Raw genomic sequence first — 20,724 nt, 5'->3', positions numbered from 1 at the left:
AGATGATCATCATCATTCATAATCTCAGAACATGCAATGCCACGACATCAAAGGTCCTATTTATCAATACACGTGGAAGTTCTTTAAGATAAGGAAGTATCATTACTTGTTTACAGAACATTGTATTTTTCACACTTCAAACTGTTGATTATATATAGAAAACAGCCATTGCTACTGACAATTAGTCTGCTTGAAAATTAACAGGAAAGTACTACAATTCTAACGGCAATTAAGACTATGAGACTGAGCCAAACATCCACTTCCACACCCATTAACATTGAATTTTGACCTACAATGTATTTCTTCCATTACAATTTGTAATTTATCGTCTTCTGAATACAACTGCCCTCCATTATTTCAACTGATTCCCATCATTAATTTCTGCAATGCAATCTGTAATATATATACAACCATAATTCTTCTACAATATTTTTTTTACTCTGTCTTTCATCTTTTCTACAACAGGATCTGGCCATCTATTTAGCATTGTTTGGCTACTATATGCAAGAAAATAAAGTGTTTTCACACCTAAATACATATTTTCATTGTATGATATACATGCATATTAGACCTTTAACTTTCAATATTAAAACATGAGTTTGTAGATTCATTTTAATCCAAACTTGCTTCTCCCAGAAACTCATATTTGTTTAGCAGGATTTGAGGTTCTCATTGCAGCGAGTACAAGGATAGCTGTCTTCTCGACTGTAGTACCATGCAGTCTATCACCCTAATTATGGAGGCAGCAATGACCTGTTAAATACTGGTAAACGTCTACCAGACTCCATGGTGCTACAACCCAGAATACAGCCATCTTCATTCCCCATCATATTTGTTGTCTGAATATAAATATTTAGCGGTAACTTCATATATCAGGAAGCCAAGACGCATATGTGTAAACTTAGATGGTTTATGAGTGAGTAGCAGAAAATTTGACAACTAGTCCCAGTAATTTGTACTCTCCCATAGCTCTGTCCTGCACACCATTTTAAAAACTGTCTCATTATCTATTTCATGATACACAAATTGTACAGAATTAGAAACAAAACATGATAATTGTGTCCTTGAAGGAAAGAAACCACTCAACATGATATAAACACTTGACAATAAATGCACAAGTTGGTAATTATCATCTGGCAAAGAGGCTATTAACACAAGAGCAAATCAATTTAGATTAAATTTTATGTACAGAATTCAGATTCAGTAGGTATAAGACAAATCAAATATCCATTATTCACTATTTGGACAACCGATGACCTTGTACAGAGAGATAACAATTAAGAGTTTAACGTTTCATCACACCACCACCACCTCTATCTCAGTAATTCCAGGTGTTAATTCTCAGGAGTCACCAAACTGTCACACAATAAGGCCACACATTACAAATTTTGGTTTAAATCTTGGAGCATGAACTATAAACCTATTACTTCGCTACAGATTGCCAAACAGACACAACGAAGAACATTCTCCGTTTTAGATAGTGTAAATGGAATGCCATGAAGATAAAGGATTCATTTACAGTGGGATCTTTTATCTTATTTATCAAAAAGGTTCTTGTATATTTCCAGTCACATTATCCATTTCTTCAGCTTCCCTCCTCCCCCCATTCTATTGCCCTACCATTTAAAACAAACAGCAAGGAATAAACCTGTGGCCATTAAACATGTAAAAGATGGTCATCCCTACTTCATGCAATGCAAAATTAAGGACTGAAGTTTAAACTTCAGTTATTTTGAAAGTAAATCAATACTTTTAGTGGCTTATCAAATACAACAACACACCACATAAGATAAACTAGCTCAAGAGAGGTGTTTCCTATATAAGACATGCCGATTACCGAGAAGGGGACAGATTAATTTGTGTGCAGGGACCATGTCGCTGCAACGGGTTATTACGGTAGCTGTGCTGACAGTCACAATCTGTGTGGCAATAAATGCCACTTCGTTAACAGGTAAGTTGATCTACAATGCAAAGTATCAGTTGTCGATAACAGAGAGAAAAACTATAATTCCTCAGATAAATATTTCTTGGTATATTAAAATATGTGATTACTATTTAAATATTAAAAGTAACTGGTGTCAAATATAGAATGTATTTAATGTCATGAATAAACCTTCATTTCAAACTAAAGAGTTGTTGTACATGTAGAATTTTCATTCTTCCAAAGCACACACTTTTTAAACATGTAATTATGAAGGCAAATTTGGGAAGTGTTGTAGCATTATTTTATTTTAAATATCTTAAAGAGCATAGTATAAAATAAATTAACCCAAAGCAGTCTCCCAACACACACTTAACGATAGAAGACAGACCAAATATTGATCCTTCTCGATCAGTTCCAACGTTAATTTACAAAATGGAACATGCTCTGGTTGTTCATATATAAATCAGGCATACGTCCTCAAATAAATAGGTTACATAGTGGTAGGATGCGCTAGAAAGAATATACAAAGAATATTTTAAGGTATTATCCCAGCATTTCACTAACCAAACTGAAGAAAACCAGAAAAATAGTCCGTGAGTAAAGGAAACCCAAACACCAACAACTGAACCTGAGACCTAAATACAAAGTAGAAGTGCTAACCACTTCAGCAAGCACAAAGTTTGGTAAAATTCTGTGAAATGTATGTACTCTCTGTGTAAAGGATGAACCAAAGAGCACTTACGCTTAGCACATGCACAAACTATGAGACAAATTTATTTTATATGCTGTAGTTCACTATTTTCCGCCACGGTGGTCTAGCGGTTAGAACGCTGGCCTTGTAATCCTGGGGGTCTCGGGTTCGATTCCCGGCGGTGCCCGAATTTATAACTTGTGTTGGGCGAGGCCGTGGTCTAGGCAACACGGAGTTTTCCTCCGTGGCATCCCAACAATTACTCCATTCACACACAGAAGAAGGCAATGGCAAACCACTTCTGGATCATCTGCCAAGAACGTATATGAACAGGTCCCAGTCCGAGAAAAGGATGGAAGGATCCTGTTCATATGGACCTGTCCTCAGACAGAACACTAAATAATAATATAATAATAGTTCATTATATATTTACACACATTTCAAATTTGATCTCTGAATAACAGGTTGACTTCAATGGTACTTGGCCCCCCACACATACAAATAGAGTAGCCATGCTAAATTAACTATCAAAAATAAAAAAGTATGCTTGTAACTAACATGAACTGGCTACCTCAAAGTCTTACATGTTGCATTTTTTCTGAGGCAGAAAGACAGATGAGAGACGAGGTGTTACATGGCTTCAGACAATTTGATATAACTGGGAAATTCACACCGCAGCTCTCTGCGATAATGAAACAAATCCCTCTGTCATCTGCCTTCGGTACAGAACCATTCAAACCATCGACCGAAACGCGTGACAGTGTCATCTGTATGGGATGTACTGCAGCAGTTGATGTTATGAAAGAATATATAGCAAGTCATACAAGAGATGAAGTTTTCAACGTTGTGCATACAATGTGTATTGAATTTACACAATATAGTACAGAAGTTTGTGCTGGATCTATTGGATTACACTTGGTAAGTGAATTCCATTCTTTAAATTAATAATATAATTTTCTTCCTTAGCATAATTTTATTGATAGTTGATGTAAGGTTAAGTCATTGAAAGTTAGTAACACAAATTTCTTCTAATCACAAAATTAAGAAATTATGGTTAAAATATGGTTAACCAACATGACGTGTGTGTCGGATATACACACGCATTTATGATTGCGTGTGTTCTTGTATGTTTGTCACTCACTTTTCACATTTTAAAATTACAAACATGTTTTAATAACTGTATATGTTTCACAGGACTCAATAATCTACATAGTTGAGAACACAGAAGACCTCCCTGCTGCCCGAGTCTGTGGAATCGTATTTCAAGGAAACGGTTGTTCGAGAGACGAGCCTAGTCTTGAATGGTCTATTGAGATTGGGCCAAAACCAGAAGCCAACAAAATTGATAACAAAAAAGCAGACGTAAAAGTAAGCAAACATGCCATTCTTTTGCATAAGAATTCTTAACACGACGACGTTTCCGACTCTTGAAGCAATGAAAATTTGTTCATCTCTAAGTACAAATTTATATGTGAATGTGTTGTTTCATCAAATGACTGTTACTGTGATTTGTAGTCACTAAATAAGATGGTCCATTTGGTAATGTTCTCTTCAGACGAAAAGGCAGATTTTCTTCTCTGATGATTTCAGATTCCATGAAAACCGTTATTTCCACATCTATCACTGATGAAAACTTTTTGTCACAGCCAATCTTATTCTGATGCACATGCCTTGTTTTGGGTTTTTATGTTCCTCAGTAACATTACGTGCAAAAGCTGGAGGGTAAAGAATGTTGCCATCTCCATAACTTTCTGTAGGGGTTGGTCAAGTGTTTTAACCCCCTTCCTTTCATTGTATGCCGAGTAAACAGATGATGTTTCCTAGGTAACCATTGTCGATTGATGATCTTACACATTTTTGTGACCCGTCGTCGTCACACTTTTTTGCCGAATGACCTTGATAGATGAAAGGAGCTCCGAAAGGAGAAACCAATAGACGAAAAAAGCAAAATTATCGAGAAAGAACGACTCTATAGAAAGGAGCGCGTTGCTCTAGTAAAATATACGCTTCATACTTGGATTAGTGGGATGCTCTACGAGTCTGAATTCTACAGCACTGCCTCAATCAAGCAAAGGATGTTAAAAATGTTTCTCCATATTTCGTTAAAAACGTTTTTCATACAAACACACCCCCCCCCCCCAGGGGTGCGCGCTTCACACTTTGGGAACCTCTGCACTAGTCTAAAGCAGTGGTATTCAACCTGGGGTATATGAAGACATATTAGGGTGTACGTGAAATTTAAAAAATATATATTGTTTTATGATAAACACTGAATAATCAGTAATGTAATTTATTTAATTTATTTTAGATGTAGATTATATACTATGTATAACTTGAATTATACACCAACAATTTTGGGGGTACAAAGTTGAAGAGAAATTATATCTGGGGGTACGCAAAGACATCTTAGGGGGTACGTGACATTTTTTAAAAAATATATTATTCTATGATAAACACTGAATAATCAGTAATGTAATTTATTTAATTTATTTTAGATGTAGATTATATACTATGCATAACTTGAATTATACACCAACATCTTTGGGGGTACAAAGTTGAAGAGAAATTATATCTGGGGGTACGCAAAGACATCTTAGGGGGTACGTGACATTTTTTAAAAAATATATTATTCTATGATAAACACTGAATAATCAGTAATGTAATTTATTTAATTTATTTTAGATGTAGATTATATACTATGCATAACTTGAATTATACACCAACATCTTTGGGGGTACAAAGTTGAAGAGAAATTATATCTGGGGGTACGCGAAGACATCTTAGGGGGTACGTGAAATTTTAAAAAAATAATATTATTTTATGATAAACACTGAATAATCAGTAATGTAATTTATTTAATTTATTTTAGATGTAGATTATATACTATGTATAACTTGAATTATACACCAACAATTTTGGGGGTACAAAGTTGAAGAGAAATTATATCTGGGGGTACGCGAAGACATCTTAGGGGGTACGTGACATTTTTTAAAAAATATATTATTCTATGATAAACACTGAATAATCAGTAATGTAATTTATTTAATTTATTTTAGATGTAGATTATGTACTATGCATAACTTGAATTATACACCAACATCTTTGGGGGTACAAAGTTGAAGAGAAATTATATCTGGGGGTACGCGAAGACATCTTAGGGGGTACGTGAAATTTTAAAAAAATAATATTATTTTATGATAAACACTGAATAATCAGTAATGTAATTTATTTAATTTATTTTAGATGTAGATTATATACTATGTATAACTTGAATTATACACCAACAATTTTGGGGGTACAAAGTTGAAGAGAAATTATAACTGGGGGTACGCGAAGACATCTTAGGGGGTACGTGACATTTTTTAAAAAATATATTATTCTATGATAAACACTGAATAATCAGTAATGTAATTTATTTAATTTATTTTAGATGTAGATTATATACTATGCATAACTTGAATTATACACCAACATCTTTGGGGGTACAAAGTTGAAGAGAAATTATATCTGGGGGTACGCGAAGACATCTTAGGGGGTACGTGAAATTTTAAAAAAATAATATTATTTTATGATAAACACTGAATAATCAGTAATGTAATTTATTTAATTTATTTTAGATGTAGATTATATACTATGCATAACTTGAATTATACACCAACATCTTTGGGGGTACAAAGTTGAAGAGAAATTATATCTGGGGGTACGCAAACAAAAAAATGTTGAATACCATCAGTCTAAAGCATTGATGTTAGTAAATAAATGTATATATTATTAATATTAATATCAGGCTGAAAGATTTCTGAGCATAGTTTGTAAACAATTTTTCAGGATGCTGATTCTCTTACTGTCATACATATGACAGATATCCACCACGATCCAATATATTTAGTAGGTGGGAATACAGCATGTGGACAACCGATGTGCTGCAGAAGCGTTCAAGGCAGTCCGCCAAATGAGGAGGCAGCAGCTGGTTACTGGGGTGATAACAGAGGCTGTGACATACCACTGCATCATTTTGTAGCTACACTGCAGCAAGTTAAGGCAGCCCATCAGGTAATAAATTATTATTTTGAATGCAACTGGACGTTTAAAAAAATAAGAAAGTAAATTCCAGAATGAAGGATCATACACACAAAGACTGAAAAGCTAGTGGCACAAATTCACATTCTGGGTCTCCATTTTGACTAAATCTGCACATTACATAACAACTCTAGAGTGGACTCTACTGGCACAATGCTTATACCAAATTACATAAAAATCCATCAACTAATTGAAAATTAACGAGGAGATGCAAAGACGCACGTATACACAAACTCGCATACAGATGACACCACAAGTCTGCCTATCTGTAATTCTTTTTAATAAATTGCCTAGAACAAAATCCAAAGTAAATTATAATTGCCAAATAAAACATTAAAGTTTCAAACCCTTGCTGTTTTTGTAATTGTTGATATGCAAAACATATTTCATGCAGATATTGTAGATATGTTTATGATTCATAGCTTTACAAAATAACACACATCTAAGTAGATGGCTGTATTCTGGGTTGTTGCGCTGTGTAGTCTGGTAGATGTTTACCAACGTTTCAGAGGTCATACTGCCTCCGTCATCAGAGTATGAAGATTTCTGTCTTCTGGGTTGTTGCGCTGTGTAGTCTGGTCGATGTTACCAAACGTTTCAGAGGTCATACTGATGACGGAGGCAGTATGACCTCTGAAACGTTGGTTAACATCGACCAGACTACACAGCACAACAACCCAGAGGACGGAAATCTTCATACTCACCGCTGTGAAAACCTCAAATCTTACAGTGTTAATGTTGCTTACAAATATGGAAAACAGGCTAAATATCAAAACCCAAGAAGGGAAAAAGAATTGATAGACCCAATACGCAGATACAGATGCAGACATAGATGGACACACAGAGACATGGTAGTCATCCACATTTTATTAAAACAAACATATAAATATGCAAAAATATAAATCCATATCAAACAGCAAGGCTTTCTAAGCTGGAGATCGGATATCACCGCCAATAACGCCACACACAACAGGAGATATTTATGACAAACTGTGTAGTAACATAAAACAAATACAAACAAAAGGAAACTGACTTCAAGAAGTGTGAAGTGCCATTATTTTACTAATTCTATTTTTACAGAACATTGATTTTATCTACATAACTGGAGATTTTGTGGACCACGCAGTATGGGATTCAAGTGTTCAAACAAATATTGGTGTAATAACAAATATTACAAATCAACTGAAAAATCACTTACCAAACACAATTGTGTATCCAGTTCTTGGAAATCATGAACCAAGTCCATTAAATGTGTAAGTGCTTCTTCCAATACTTTATCAAGGTTGTAAAATATTTTAAGTTAGTATTTTAGATGTTGATTTATATTTAATTTTCACCTCTTCATGGCATATTTATAAATGTACTTATTTCATAAAACCAAAACACAACATAGATAAAAGTTACTTTGTCTTCAATTAATGTGGATGTCCTAATGCCCTAACAAATAAAGAACCAAGTAGCAACGCAAAGCTTCGTCACTAACAAAAAAGGCCTAAATTTTGCTGTAACTGAATCCTACAAATACAATTAAGGCCCGTTCCTCTATGTTCAGTTGAACCCTTGCAATACCACGCTTAAATCTCACCCATAAATATTCTAAACCGAATTAAATTTACAGTAGCCAATTTAATTAATATACCCAAGCACAATACCGCCACGGTGGTCTAGCGGTCAGAACACTAGCATTGTAAGCCTGGGGTTCCGAGTTCAATTCCCGGTGGTGCTCAAATTTATAACTTGTGTTGGGCAAGGCCGTGGTCTAGGCAACACGGAGTTTTCCTCCGTGGCATCCCAACAATTACTCCATTCACACACAGAAGAAGGCAATGGCAAACCACTTCTGGATCATCTGCCAAGAACGTATATGAACAGGTCCCAGTCTGAGAAAAGGATGGAAGGATCCTGTTCATATGGACCTGTCGTCAGACAGAACACTACAAATAAAAAAAAAACCCAAGCACAATTTAGAATACCACTAAATGTCACAAAACGAATTTTTGACAAAACAGCTCACACACTCTATCTGAGTACACTGGGCACATAGAGGTTATGCGTATTCATTTCATGTTTCCACGCATCTACCACGTAGTACAAACCACTTAAAAATAATTTTCCCATGCACGTCTTGGTTGTCTAATCAGACACTTTCCAAGCACCAAGAAGTTTTCTATCAATGGCCTGTGCACATTTCTTGTTTCCCCTCATCTAAGCTTCCTATCCAGTTTTTCTTAATTTAATTACAAGTATTACACTGACACTGTAGAAACTAAATAAATTACAAAGGGTTAGCCATCAGTACATACTGACATATAATAGTGTAAATTTTATTTCCAAAACAATGCACACCAAAGGGCAGAATTTGCTTTCTTTTTTATTCCTTTTATTGCAAACAAGAAAATAAACTGACATGTTATGTTAAAACAATTGGTTTCTATTTTGTAAAAATAAACACCTACAATAATGAAAATGACATCAAACAGTGGTAAATTAAAAAAGAAAACTTATTTTCATGTTCAGTTGGACAACATGTTTGTCGAGAATGGCTTTGCTTCTACACGGTGCAACCACATTAACTGTTTCCATTATTTAATTACAGGTTTGCACCACATTACATTACCGATGAGAAAGTTTCCACAAAATGGTTATATGAATTGATAGCAGACCTGTGGTCTGTTTGGTTGCCACCAGACGCCAGAGAAACTATTCTACGAGGAGGATTCTACACTGCAGTGGCAAAACCTGGTTTCCGAATTATAGGTCTTAACAACAACGTCTGTACAACTGAAAACTGGTAAATTGAAAACAAAATTTAATCAAGTGCTTGCCATATATGACTAAAATAAAACTGGATAGTTCCAATTATTATTATATTAAATTAATTCTTGAACTCCATCACTTACAAGCTTAAATGTTGCTTGAAAATTAATATATATACTACCCTTTCAAGTCCAAATATATTCTATGTTTTATTTGCAAGGCATACAGAAAGGTGGGTGGTTCTGAATGACTATTTAGGAAAGCAGAACTGCGAAACACTACGATTCAATCAACATCCTTCTCAATTTTAGTCAGACACATTACCGCTGAAGTAGTGCGCTCTATTTCAGCAATCAGTTATTACAAAATGATACGCAGCCACACACATAACCCATAGATATATGCAAAAAAAACTTTTACGATGTTCATATTGATATATATTTTATGAATTTTGACAGGTGGATGAATCACAACCCAAAAGACCAAGATGGGCAGCTACAATGGTTGGCGGACACACTGCTACAAGCTGAGGAAGATGGAGAAAAGGTTCACATTCTTGGTCACATCCCTTCAGATCGTTGTATGAGGACTTGGAGCAGAGAATTTCACAGGATCATTGACAGGTTCATATTCTTACGAGTTATAAACACAATATGCACTATATAACCAACATAATTAAATAATATTTTTAACTTGTTTTTATCTTTTTATTCTTAACACACTTGTTCGGGTACAACAAGTGAAGCATTAGCAATTTTCTGTCATCAGTCATTACATCACCCTTTTTATATCCACTTATAACCTCACATCATTCTCTAATGAAATTGCTGATACACACAGAAAGAAGTATTAACTTTCAAGTCGCACTACAGCAGTTTCTAAACACAGACATTGATTTTCAGGATTTCCGTCTTCTGGGTTGTTGCGCTGTGTAGTCTGGTCGATATTAGGTTAATATCGACCAGACCAGACTACACAGCGCAACAACCCAGAAGACGGAAATCTTCATACTCACCGCTGTGAGAACCTCAAGTCTTACATTGATTTTCAGATTTGAAAATACAGTAACGGCCATATTCAACGGACACTCTCATGGTGATCACTTTAACATCTATTATTCCACTGATGAACCAACTCATGCTATTGGAGTTGCATTCAATGGTGGAAGCCTCGTCCCAAACTCTAACACTAATTACAAGACCTACAGCGTGGATTCAACAACTTTCGTAAGTACATGCAAAATTAAAAGTCAAATTTCTTTCTGCCTAAACACATCATATGGGGGTATAGGGGAGGGGGTGGTAAAGTTCCAAATTCCTTAGCACCACTGGATAGGAGGATGCGTCAGACATGGATGTGGTGGCAAACAAGAATTCCTGCCCGTCAGGAATTCTTGGGGGGGGGGGGACCAACAACAACAACAACAACAACAACTACTTCATTGATTGAACTATATAGCCACTACACACAGACATACGAAAACTGCTTTGTTTGAAGGAAAGTTCTGTAAGGAGCATACTGTGATCATGATATCAATGAGGACATGAACAATTAGTAAAGTATAAACACAAAAGTGTTCTCTCCACTGCACCCACAGACATCTCAGGCATCTCTTTCCTTCAAGTTGACTCATAACGCGTTCTTGAAATATATATTGCTTTTATTACTGATAGTTTTCCGAAATGTTGAGACCGTCTTACTTTAAAATCTCTTATGTGTGCTGATCAATATAACAAAGTTAGTACTGCCATTGTTTTATAACATTTAAGCAGACTATCCTCCTGTACTTTCCCAAGAAGTGTTTTAATTTTTGTTCCACATATATTTTGAAACCTGTATAATTACGCATTAACAGGAACGTCATTACTGTAGACTACACTATAATATAAATAATTGAAATTCATTATCTACTCAGTTATTATTTCACTGATTAACCTTGTGGGCTCTTGTAAACTTGGTAATGAACATTCAAGTGCCTTTAAGGGCAGGAAATTTCCAGGATGGCTGAGCAACTATCACCTTCTCAAGACAGCCTCTGCCTCATGGACTTATTTTATTAAACTTCATTGGGAATTACTTGCAGAATGTTCTGAACAGTGAATCTTGGACCTTCGATATGGTCGAAGCTAACAAATATCCCTATGTGAACCCAAACTGGAATCAACTATATTCATTCCAAGATGTGTTTGGAGTGGAGTCTCAGACTGCTACAGAAATGGAAAAACTGACCCATAAATTGGCTGTTAACAGAAGCCTTCTACACAAATACTCAAGGTAACCGCACTTAGTTTCCTTCATTTTACAAATTAATAAAGCTGTCCAACACCTCAACCACGGCATCATCAGCTTGCATTTTGGTATTTGTCTGGGTCCCCTAAAATCCTCATAGTCACTGTCTTATTAATATTCCTTTGTAACAAGTTCAATGATTTAACGTCTCTTCAATTTCATCTCATCTCTCCTGTAAATTAATGAATCCTCTGCAAATATTACTATTTTATTGTCTGCTCCCCTGTTTTCTCCTCAAACTTTATAAACAATTTAATTTAACATTAAAATCTACCTCAGTAAACTTATGCTGATTATTAAGATATTTAATTACCCTGATTCAACTATGTAGGTTATATGGTGTTGAAGGAAGTGCCATAATATATTAATAATTATTGAGGTGAAGCTAACGTACAGTGTTGAAGCATGATTAAATTGCTACAGTTCTCTCTTATGTTCTCCAGGTTTACCAGCAGAGGTAGTGGATGTGCTGAAAATGATAACTGGTGTCTGAGAAACAAACTCTGTTCTACAACAACGTCCCTAACAGGAGAAATGACTCAATGCCATATACTGGAAGCAGAATTTGATGCTGCTAATTGAGGCGGCAACATTCATATTTGAAGTCATCAACAAATTCCAGTTGCATGATAACGTATCCCAAATATCACTTAGAAATTAGCATAATGGAGATAACCAGGTTCCTGTTTCAAGATAAGCTTTAAGTTACTTATTTCTAAAAAATTGTTCTTCCTTGTGGAACTATCACGGTAAGCAAGCTTTACATAAAAATAAACAAATCTAACACTGAAAAATATTATAATTATCGATAAAATTCATCCTTATTCACGTCACATTCATTACGTTAACCAGAAATTGATAGTTAAACAGTTTAAGAAGTAAAGTTACAAGAAATCTTCTAATTAAATTAATCATGAAGATGTCCGTCTTCTGGGTTATTGCGCTGTGTAGTCTGGTCGATGTTAACCAATCGCCCTGATGACGGAGGCAGTATGACCTCTGAAACGTTGGTTAACATCGACCAGACTACACAGCGCAATAACCCAGAAGACGGACATCTTCATACTCACCGCTGTGAGAACCTCAAGTCTTACATAAATTAATCATATTTACAGTTTAGATGGGATAATCAACTATTCCATCAGTACAAGGTTGCAAATAGTTTAAGAATAGCCAATAGTGTGGTGCAAAATCACAAAAATGCTGTTTACATCTGCGACATCTGGCCCCACTATATGTTGTTTCATCACCCCTCCACCTCCCACTTTTACTTCCTACCTAGGCACAGTACACGTGACTGGTGCACGCTTCAGCCGCAAATTCTGCTGAAAACTTATAATAAACCAAATGTACCCACAAATATATTAACATTTTCTGGCATATAAAATACTGTAAGAACATTGTTCATAAAATGGTAACAACAGAAAAATAAAACAATAGTAATTTAAATATATCATATTTTTATTCCTTAATTTCTGCAACAGCTGGAGTTCGTGATATAAGTGTGGGTGCGGAGTATATGGTACCTGTCCGGTCAAGTGCTCACATCATCATCACACATGACGACATCATTACGGAGTTGAAAAAAGTTAAGTTTCCGGGCAACTTCAATCGAATGCAATAGCAACACTCACCTGCCCTTTCCTTCATCACTGCCAATTTCCTTTCCTCCAATTTGGTCTTACATCCTTAAAGTCCGTTCCAAACCCATGTACCAACGAGCTTTACGAACATCTTATTAATAAATTGTGAAGCACGTCTAAACAAACACTACTCGTCCCAACACCAAATTACCAAATGAGTGAGGTTATGACTTCATCTACTGTATATCAGTGGCGTGTGGTATTACTTTCGGTAGGGGAAGCAGCGGTATCTAATAAACATAAACTGACAGCAATCAACTCACCTAAATTTATTCTCCTGTCCTTAGCAGCAACATACTAGAAGACAGCCACCTTCCTCTCCGTCCTTATCGTTGGTTTGACGCAGAGACAATTCCTGAGCATCTTTCCACAGTATCCACGCGATAGCCTTGTTGTTGGTGGGCACGTGAGAGGGGCATGGGGTTTTGCCTTCCTGGATCCTCTTGGTTCAGCGAAAGTCAACGATACTTCCCATCAGCTGGAGACGCAGTTTCTTCACTGGTGTCTCACGAGACATGTCAACGAGCAAGAGGAATAATACAGAATGTTCAACAATTTACTCTTCACACTTTAAAATTAAAAATGTAATGAAAATCTGTTGGCTGTTGGCCCTGTCACTTATTACCCCCAAAACCAGACCCCAAAATAATCACTTCACTTGATGCTCACCTCACAGTGATAGTTTGTGTTTGAGAAAGCAAGCCTGGCAGATGCTCCCTCGACCAGATGTCAAGTTTCTTCATGATGGCAGGACAAGATTTCCAGGTTGATTCTTGCTCAGCTCGCACTCAACATCGTTCAACTCTTGGAATGGAGTTTCTTCCATAATGATAACCAAACCAAGGCAAATAAGAGAACCGATCATGTAACTGTTTATCAGTTCTCAACGAAATTTCAAGGCATGGGGGGACACCATCTGCATGCCACCTGCTCTCACTATTATCTTTTGTGGTGGATAACATAGGAACAAATTCAGATATCCACAATATAAGAACAAGATACAGATACAACCTTCATGTGCCAAATTCTAACCTCAGTAAATGTTAAAACAGAGTTTACTATAATGGAATTAAGTTATTCAATAATCTTCCACCTACTATCAAAAGTTTAAATCAAGATATAAAAATGTTTCAGCCAGTGTGAAGAGTATCTCCTATCTCATTCCTCCTACTCAGTAGAAGAATTTATAAATACATGTAATAATGGTGATAGTTTCTCATCAAAATTATTTTGCTGTAATACTGTAGTTCCAAAAATCTGTACATAGCTGCTATAACTATGTATTTATATTTGTACTAGAAACAAGTATTGTATTTGTGCTATGACCTGTTTCACATCCTTGGCTTAGGCCTATTAAGGATCTAAGGAATGTAAATCTATTCTATTCTCTCAGACAATATCTGCTAGGTTAGGTTAGCCCAAGAATGGTAAGAAAAACCTCCATTATGACAATTTCTATGAATATTTACCCATTCCAACTGCACAGACAAATAATACAAAACAGTTTGCTTTAAACTTAAATGGAAATGCTATTTCGAGATAACTGCCAATGACTGTAACTGGTTGTTGCCAAAAAATTACAAACAAATCAAACAGCAAGTAGTTTATTCTAGCGTTCTCTTGCTGCAAGTAAAACACGACATTTTGGTGCCCCATACCACGTTGTACGACACAAATGCCCACTCAACTTATCCAACCCGTCTCTTTCCTGAAAAATCTAATACAGGTTAGAGCTCCAATTTGTACAATATCTCTTCTTCTTTCTAGAGCTACACACTTACTGAAATTTTATTGTAAAATCTTCCGATTATAATACACGTGTAGGTAGCATGTCACTTTCCTCTTCCTTGCAATATCTTATATAAATACATTCTTCAAAATTATGAATACCATTATAAATAACCAGAATTCGATATTTTTCAATACATTCATTAAAATCTTTGAGAATATTACCGTTACTCAAACATCGAGCAAAAACTCACAAAATGCCTACCACGTCATTCTATTTTTTTTTGTCGGTTTGAAGTGCAGATCCCCGTGCCATCTGCATCAAAAAAAAACGTGACGGTCGTTTTTTCAATGTCGATAATATTCTTTCGGTAGAAACCGTGGCATGAATCATGTCAAATAATAAAACTTGTCTTTTCTTTCAGACATCCTGGCAGCACAGAATGTGGTTTGTTTTCCTCCAAGCTTATGTAGCCTGACCCACAGATGACCATACTTAACCTCACCAAAACCCATCAAAGCAAAGAAGAAGAAAAAGAGCAAAGTTTCCATGGTCCTTAACAATCACCAAGCCATGAGGTAATGGAGGTATGGCTCCATGCATTTTATTCTTGGCACTAGATGATGATAAAGAACCAATTTGAAAATGATACGGTAGTAAAATTGTCCCATATTCCATTTTAACACACATCAATAATAATAATAATAATAATTCAATTAATTTATTTACGTGTTTGCCAAAAGCAAGAAGCCAATAACAGGCAAACACTGATAATACATACAATAATAATGAAAAATAGTACACAAACAGATTAACTAAACTTATACATGTACAGTATTAAATATAACAGCCAAATACAGGCAAACCCAAAACAGAAACAATATTAACACAAAGCAAAAGAAATGAAGAAATATAAATAATGACAAATAATCCACCTAGGGAACACTAATATAATTGTAAAACGTTAAATATAAAAAACAGATAACCAAGCTAGATCTTTTCCCTTATTGAGAACGTGCCCTCAACGGAGACAATGTTTATGCGAAATACGTCCAAAGATTTGCATACGTCATTTGCAGCGATGACGCACCTAGCTGAAGGATTATGTCTTAGAGAACTGCTCACACTAAAAGTATAAAATTCTCTTATTTGCCATGCCGGCACACGTAAACCAACAGCGTACATAATGGAATTGCAATTTATTTTGCCCTTAAAGACATTACCAAGAAATAACGCATCGAGATGTCGTCGTCTGTAATAAAGTGTTCTAAAATTTAAAGTAGATAGGATCAATTCATATTTGCGTGGGATATTAAACTAAAAAAATCTGTAATTGCACAAACTGGCAAATTTTCTTTGAATATTTTCCAATTTATTAGAATCTGTTTGTGTAAGATTATTCCAAACGACCGAGGCATACTCAAGCTTTGACCTAATTAAAGCATTATATAAAACAACAAGGCTGTCTAAAGAGGAAAAATTATAAGTAATAAAATGAATAAGCCCTAAGGTCCTTAGTGCCTGGGAATGAACACAATTTACATGACAGTGAAAATACAGTTTACTGTCTAACAAAACACCAAGATCATTTATACAATTAGTACGCAAGATTAAAAAGTCACTAACAATGTAATTAAAATGGATAATAATAATTTATTTACATTCCATGGATCCATAAGAGAGTCAGATGACAATAGGACGTGGAAAAAGTCATAATAAAAATACAATACATATTATAAAGTACAATTCATACTATTATATAAATTTCACATAATACAAAACAAAGTATTCACCTAAAGAAATGATAAGCTACAAATAGATTACCCATTACACATAAGAAAAATTTATCACTTATTTGTAAACAACATAAATTCATTGACAGAGTAAAAGGAGTGTGTAATTAAGTATCTTTTTAATGCTATTCCTAGGGTGCAAGAAAAGTTCTTCAAGCTCCAACTTCCCACTTATTGGGCGTGGTAACCCATGTTGCAAGAACATAAATGAATAAAGGCTTGCTCGCATTTCGCCTAACTCCATCCCTCCAAGATTTCGTCACTGTCCCTTGGGAACGGGATAGATGTCTTGTCCTCTTCCATAGGAAGTATCAGAGCAAACGGGACCTCAGTGTGGGGGTGGATCTTAGCCGCACTCTTGACTTGTACGTTGCCAGGGAAAGGTCTCGCGGAGGCGTCCACTCGACATCAGTCGACCCGCCGCCAAGGGAACCACCCTCGACTCGCACCACTCTTCAATTACAATTAAAAATTTCTAATACTACAATAAGGATAAATATATATAAACTTGTACAACATGTACAGATTAAAATTGTACGACAAGTACAAACACCAAAACAAATTAAGGTGTATAACTTAATACTAGGTTAACAAAGTTAACAGAATTTTAACAATAGCGGTGTAAAGGACCGCATAAAACAATTTAAAATCAGGTAACAAAATAAAATAAAGGACACAAGGTGTATAGGGCTAATTAATATTAGAATTATATATTCGCCAAAGTAACATTCAATATTAATATGAAGAGTGGGCTCTGCCAAACGAGGGCCGAACTCCAGACCCTCATCTACTACATAGCTGGGGAACCTACACTGGTTAGGAGAGGTTCCATCCCCCAGGTATGAGCAGGTAGCCTGCCCATAGAGCTAGAGGATTTGACGATTATAATCCATGCGTGATACAATTCAACGGAGCTTCTAAGCGCCATCAGGGAAATGGTCTTCTGATGGCGCCTTACTATACCCCAACTTATCAAGACATTTTATAGTATCAGCGGGCATAGCTCCTCTAGTCCCAAAAATGGGCAGGGCTTCAGCAGACGGGGCAGCCCGCTCCCGCTGCATAGCCGACAGAAGAATACCATATTTTATTTCCTTTTCTAGTTTAGCAACTTTTAGGTAATCCCCATCGACCACAAAAACCCCAGCCTGGTTCTTCATAACTAGATCGGGTTTGAGTTTCCCCTTGTCGCTTGGGAGTTCAGGTTCCTTTGTAACTTCCGCGGCTTTATCGTTTTCCATTGCTTTGTCCATAATGAAATCATGTACCTCATTATGGTGACGGATCGTAAGCGCCTTAGTAAACGTGCATTGGCCCAAAATATGTGCAAGTGTCTCCTTGGCCGCAACACTTTTATGGCAGTTCAGATCTGCCTGAGGTACGGCACGGTTGAGGCTGGTCCTGTTTCCTGTTGTGTTTGTACGTAACTGCAGGGCTGTTATGAACCGACATGGTTTTAACAGCGTGGGGTCATACAGGAATGAATTCCCCAGTTTATCTCCAGCAAGGCTGTCAACCGCCTGTCCTTGACCCATCTGTGCCGACCATCTCTTCAGCTCCTCCTTCTGCATACAAGTTTTAAATTGTCGAAGATCTGCCGCAGTATATGGAAATGGCAATCTTGCGGATGTTGCCAGCCACTTGAGACGTGCAGTCGTGCTGGCACTTTCAAGGAGGGCATGAATAGCTGGATCATTGGACTGCATGAACCTGAGCCTGGCACCAAGACTCAATCTAGTCACAAGGTGTTCCAGCTTTGGAAATCCTAGTAGTAGTATATGAAATTAAGCGACAAAAGACGTGATCAACATACAACCCACATAAAGTATAAGCAAGCCGGGAGAAAGGAGCAATTGAATGACTGTAGAGAGGCAGCGACTGCAATTTTAATTCCTGTTCCTCCACAAGAGGGTGAGGGAGGGAGGGAGGCACCCTTAGAAAAGGAGGGAATCTTAGTAGGTACACAGTCAGGATGAGAGATGCGACTTCAAAATTACTTACATCAACAAAGCTGGATAACACCAAAAACTACTGTTCCAGTAAGAATGTCAGTGCAGTGGAATGCCACGCAGCTGTTCCTCAGTGAGGACACCAAAAGGTTCCACCAACATCACTGTGAAGAGCTGCACTCTGTTATTTGGCATGATATTCTAATATTGTGTTCCTGTAAAAAAAATATTCACCATAGTAAGTGATGGTAATTCTCACGTCAGTTACACATTACCAAGTAGAAATAAAAATGTTTCCTGTTTATAATCCCCATTATGTACTGTAATATCACTCTGAATTAAACTTATACTAAAAGTTTGTCTGGCTGTCTTTTGTGTCTTCTAAGTGAAAAATCATAAACATGTTCAATACAATGAAGCTAACTACAGTAAGAAAGCACTATAAATCACAGGACATCTTTATGTAAATTCTTCAATTCCCCATTGTGCTCTTCAGGCAAATATTTGAACCTAAGTAATTGTCTAAAAAGTGCACAAAACCAATTTTTTTTAAAAAATATTTGCGAAAAAATATTTGAATTTGAAATTTCTCAAATTTTTTTTTTGGTTTTGTGCGCTTTTTGGACAATTTTCAGCACAATCCGCTGTCTGTATGAACCGGTCTCTGCGAAGACCAGGTCCGTCAGAGACGGAGTCCGGCAAACCTAACAAGACACAGACTGAGTTCGGCAATGACCAGAGTGTGGCAGAGACCAGACCAGGCATGGAAAGTTTTGAAAAAAATTCTCTAATTTTTCAAAATTTCCGAAAAATCAAAAAAATTCTGGAAATTTAATCAAGCAGCATAGCCCCTAATAGTAGTCACAAGTGTCACGCTTTGGTATACCCATTCATTTTAGAGCTGAAAGAACATCTCACAAAAGTGTGTCTTGGGATATAAGTCGCATGTTAAGGACATTTTAACTATAGGTGGTTACTAGTTATATAGTCATTTTATTTTTACCAGGCAGTATAAATGTCATTTGTTCCCCGAGCGTTTTCTTGAATTTGAACGTGATGGAGACTTACTGCTTGACATGTGTACTCCTTCTTTTGTAATCAATCCTAGAATTGGTTGACAGCAGCTCTTGAGCTGCTGATACTTGGGAAATCCTGAGGATCTTTAATGCGGTGGATTCCCCTTGCCTTCCGCGTCCTATGCCGTTGATCCATCTGGTTCATCCGCCTTTAGGGGTGCTTTCTCACCCCAAGGGCATGAGGGTGCCCTGAACCTCCACCCCCTCATCCACCCTCCGAAGAGGCTGTTGGCACTTGGTAGATGGGGTGGTCACTCAGGGTCTGTGGACGCAGTTTAACGTCATACCCAGGACGAACGTATACTAAGGATCACATTTTATCAATATAGCTACTATTATGAATGAAACTTAACTAATTCAGGTCATAAGCACCTTATGGTATTTGGTGAATAAAAAAAAAGAACTTTTAGCAATAGCTGTCAATGTCATGGATTACAGTCACTTAAACTTGTAACAAATTTATGTTGAATAGATATTCAACTCTTTTTTATATAAAACTGAAGCTGTATCTGTGCAATTTATTACAAGTACAAGGATAATTGTTTTCTGGGTTGTAGCGCTGTGTAGTCTGGTAGAAGTTTACCAACATTTCAGAGGTCGCTGGCGAACTTCTACCAGACTGCACAGCGCTACAACCCAGAAGACAGCTATCTTCATATTCGTGACTATGAGAGCCTCAAATCCTGCTTCTGATTTTGAAATTACGTAAAAAACAGATGGGGTCGCAACCCAGAAGACCAGAACCGACATTTAAACTACCATGAATAAGAACCTTGAATCTAAAACAGTTTAT

General features: G+C 36.4%; 2 protein-coding genes across 2 annotated transcripts; one reads left to right on the top strand and one right to left on the bottom strand.

Moving 5' to 3' along the window:
- The first annotated feature begins 1,809 nt into the window (after positions 1 to 1,809).
- On the top strand, positions 1,810 to 13,190 carry LOC110838423 (sphingomyelin phosphodiesterase). Its single transcript, XM_022081596.2, has 10 exons — positions 1,810 to 1,951; positions 3,223 to 3,533; positions 3,810 to 3,983; positions 6,444 to 6,668; positions 7,776 to 7,948; positions 9,292 to 9,486; positions 9,911 to 10,075; positions 10,504 to 10,678; positions 11,536 to 11,726; positions 12,185 to 13,190. Exons 1-10 carry the CDS (start codon positions 1,873 to 1,875, stop codon positions 12,321 to 12,323), a joined length of 1,827 nt encoding a protein of 608 aa, XP_021937288.1. The 5' UTR covers positions 1,810 to 1,872; the 3' UTR covers positions 12,324 to 13,190.
- A 2,023-nt stretch (positions 13,191 to 15,213) lies between these two features.
- Positions 15,214 to 20,518, bottom strand: LOC110838432 (uncharacterized). The gene is made up of 2 exons (XM_087355195.1): positions 18,908 to 20,518; positions 15,214 to 18,671 (listed from the first exon to the last, which is right to left on the bottom strand). Exon 2 carries the CDS (start codon positions 18,610 to 18,612, stop codon positions 17,824 to 17,826), a length of 789 nt encoding a protein of 262 aa, XP_087211321.1. The 5' UTR covers positions 18,613 to 18,671; positions 18,908 to 20,518; the 3' UTR covers positions 15,214 to 17,823.
- Positions 20,519 to 20,724: the final 206 nt, after the last annotated feature.

Source organism: Zootermopsis nevadensis, unplaced genomic scaffold (assembly GCF_977971745.1).
Source record: "Zootermopsis nevadensis isolate Lab colony 2312 unplaced genomic scaffold, Znev_1.0 Znev_ptg000024l, whole genome shotgun sequence".
NCBI classification, from domain to species: Eukaryota; Metazoa; Arthropoda; class Insecta; order Blattodea; family Termopsidae; genus Zootermopsis; species Zootermopsis nevadensis.
The sequence above is the reverse complement of the archived record's forward strand: the minus strand, read 5'-3'. Positions and strand labels throughout refer to the sequence as shown.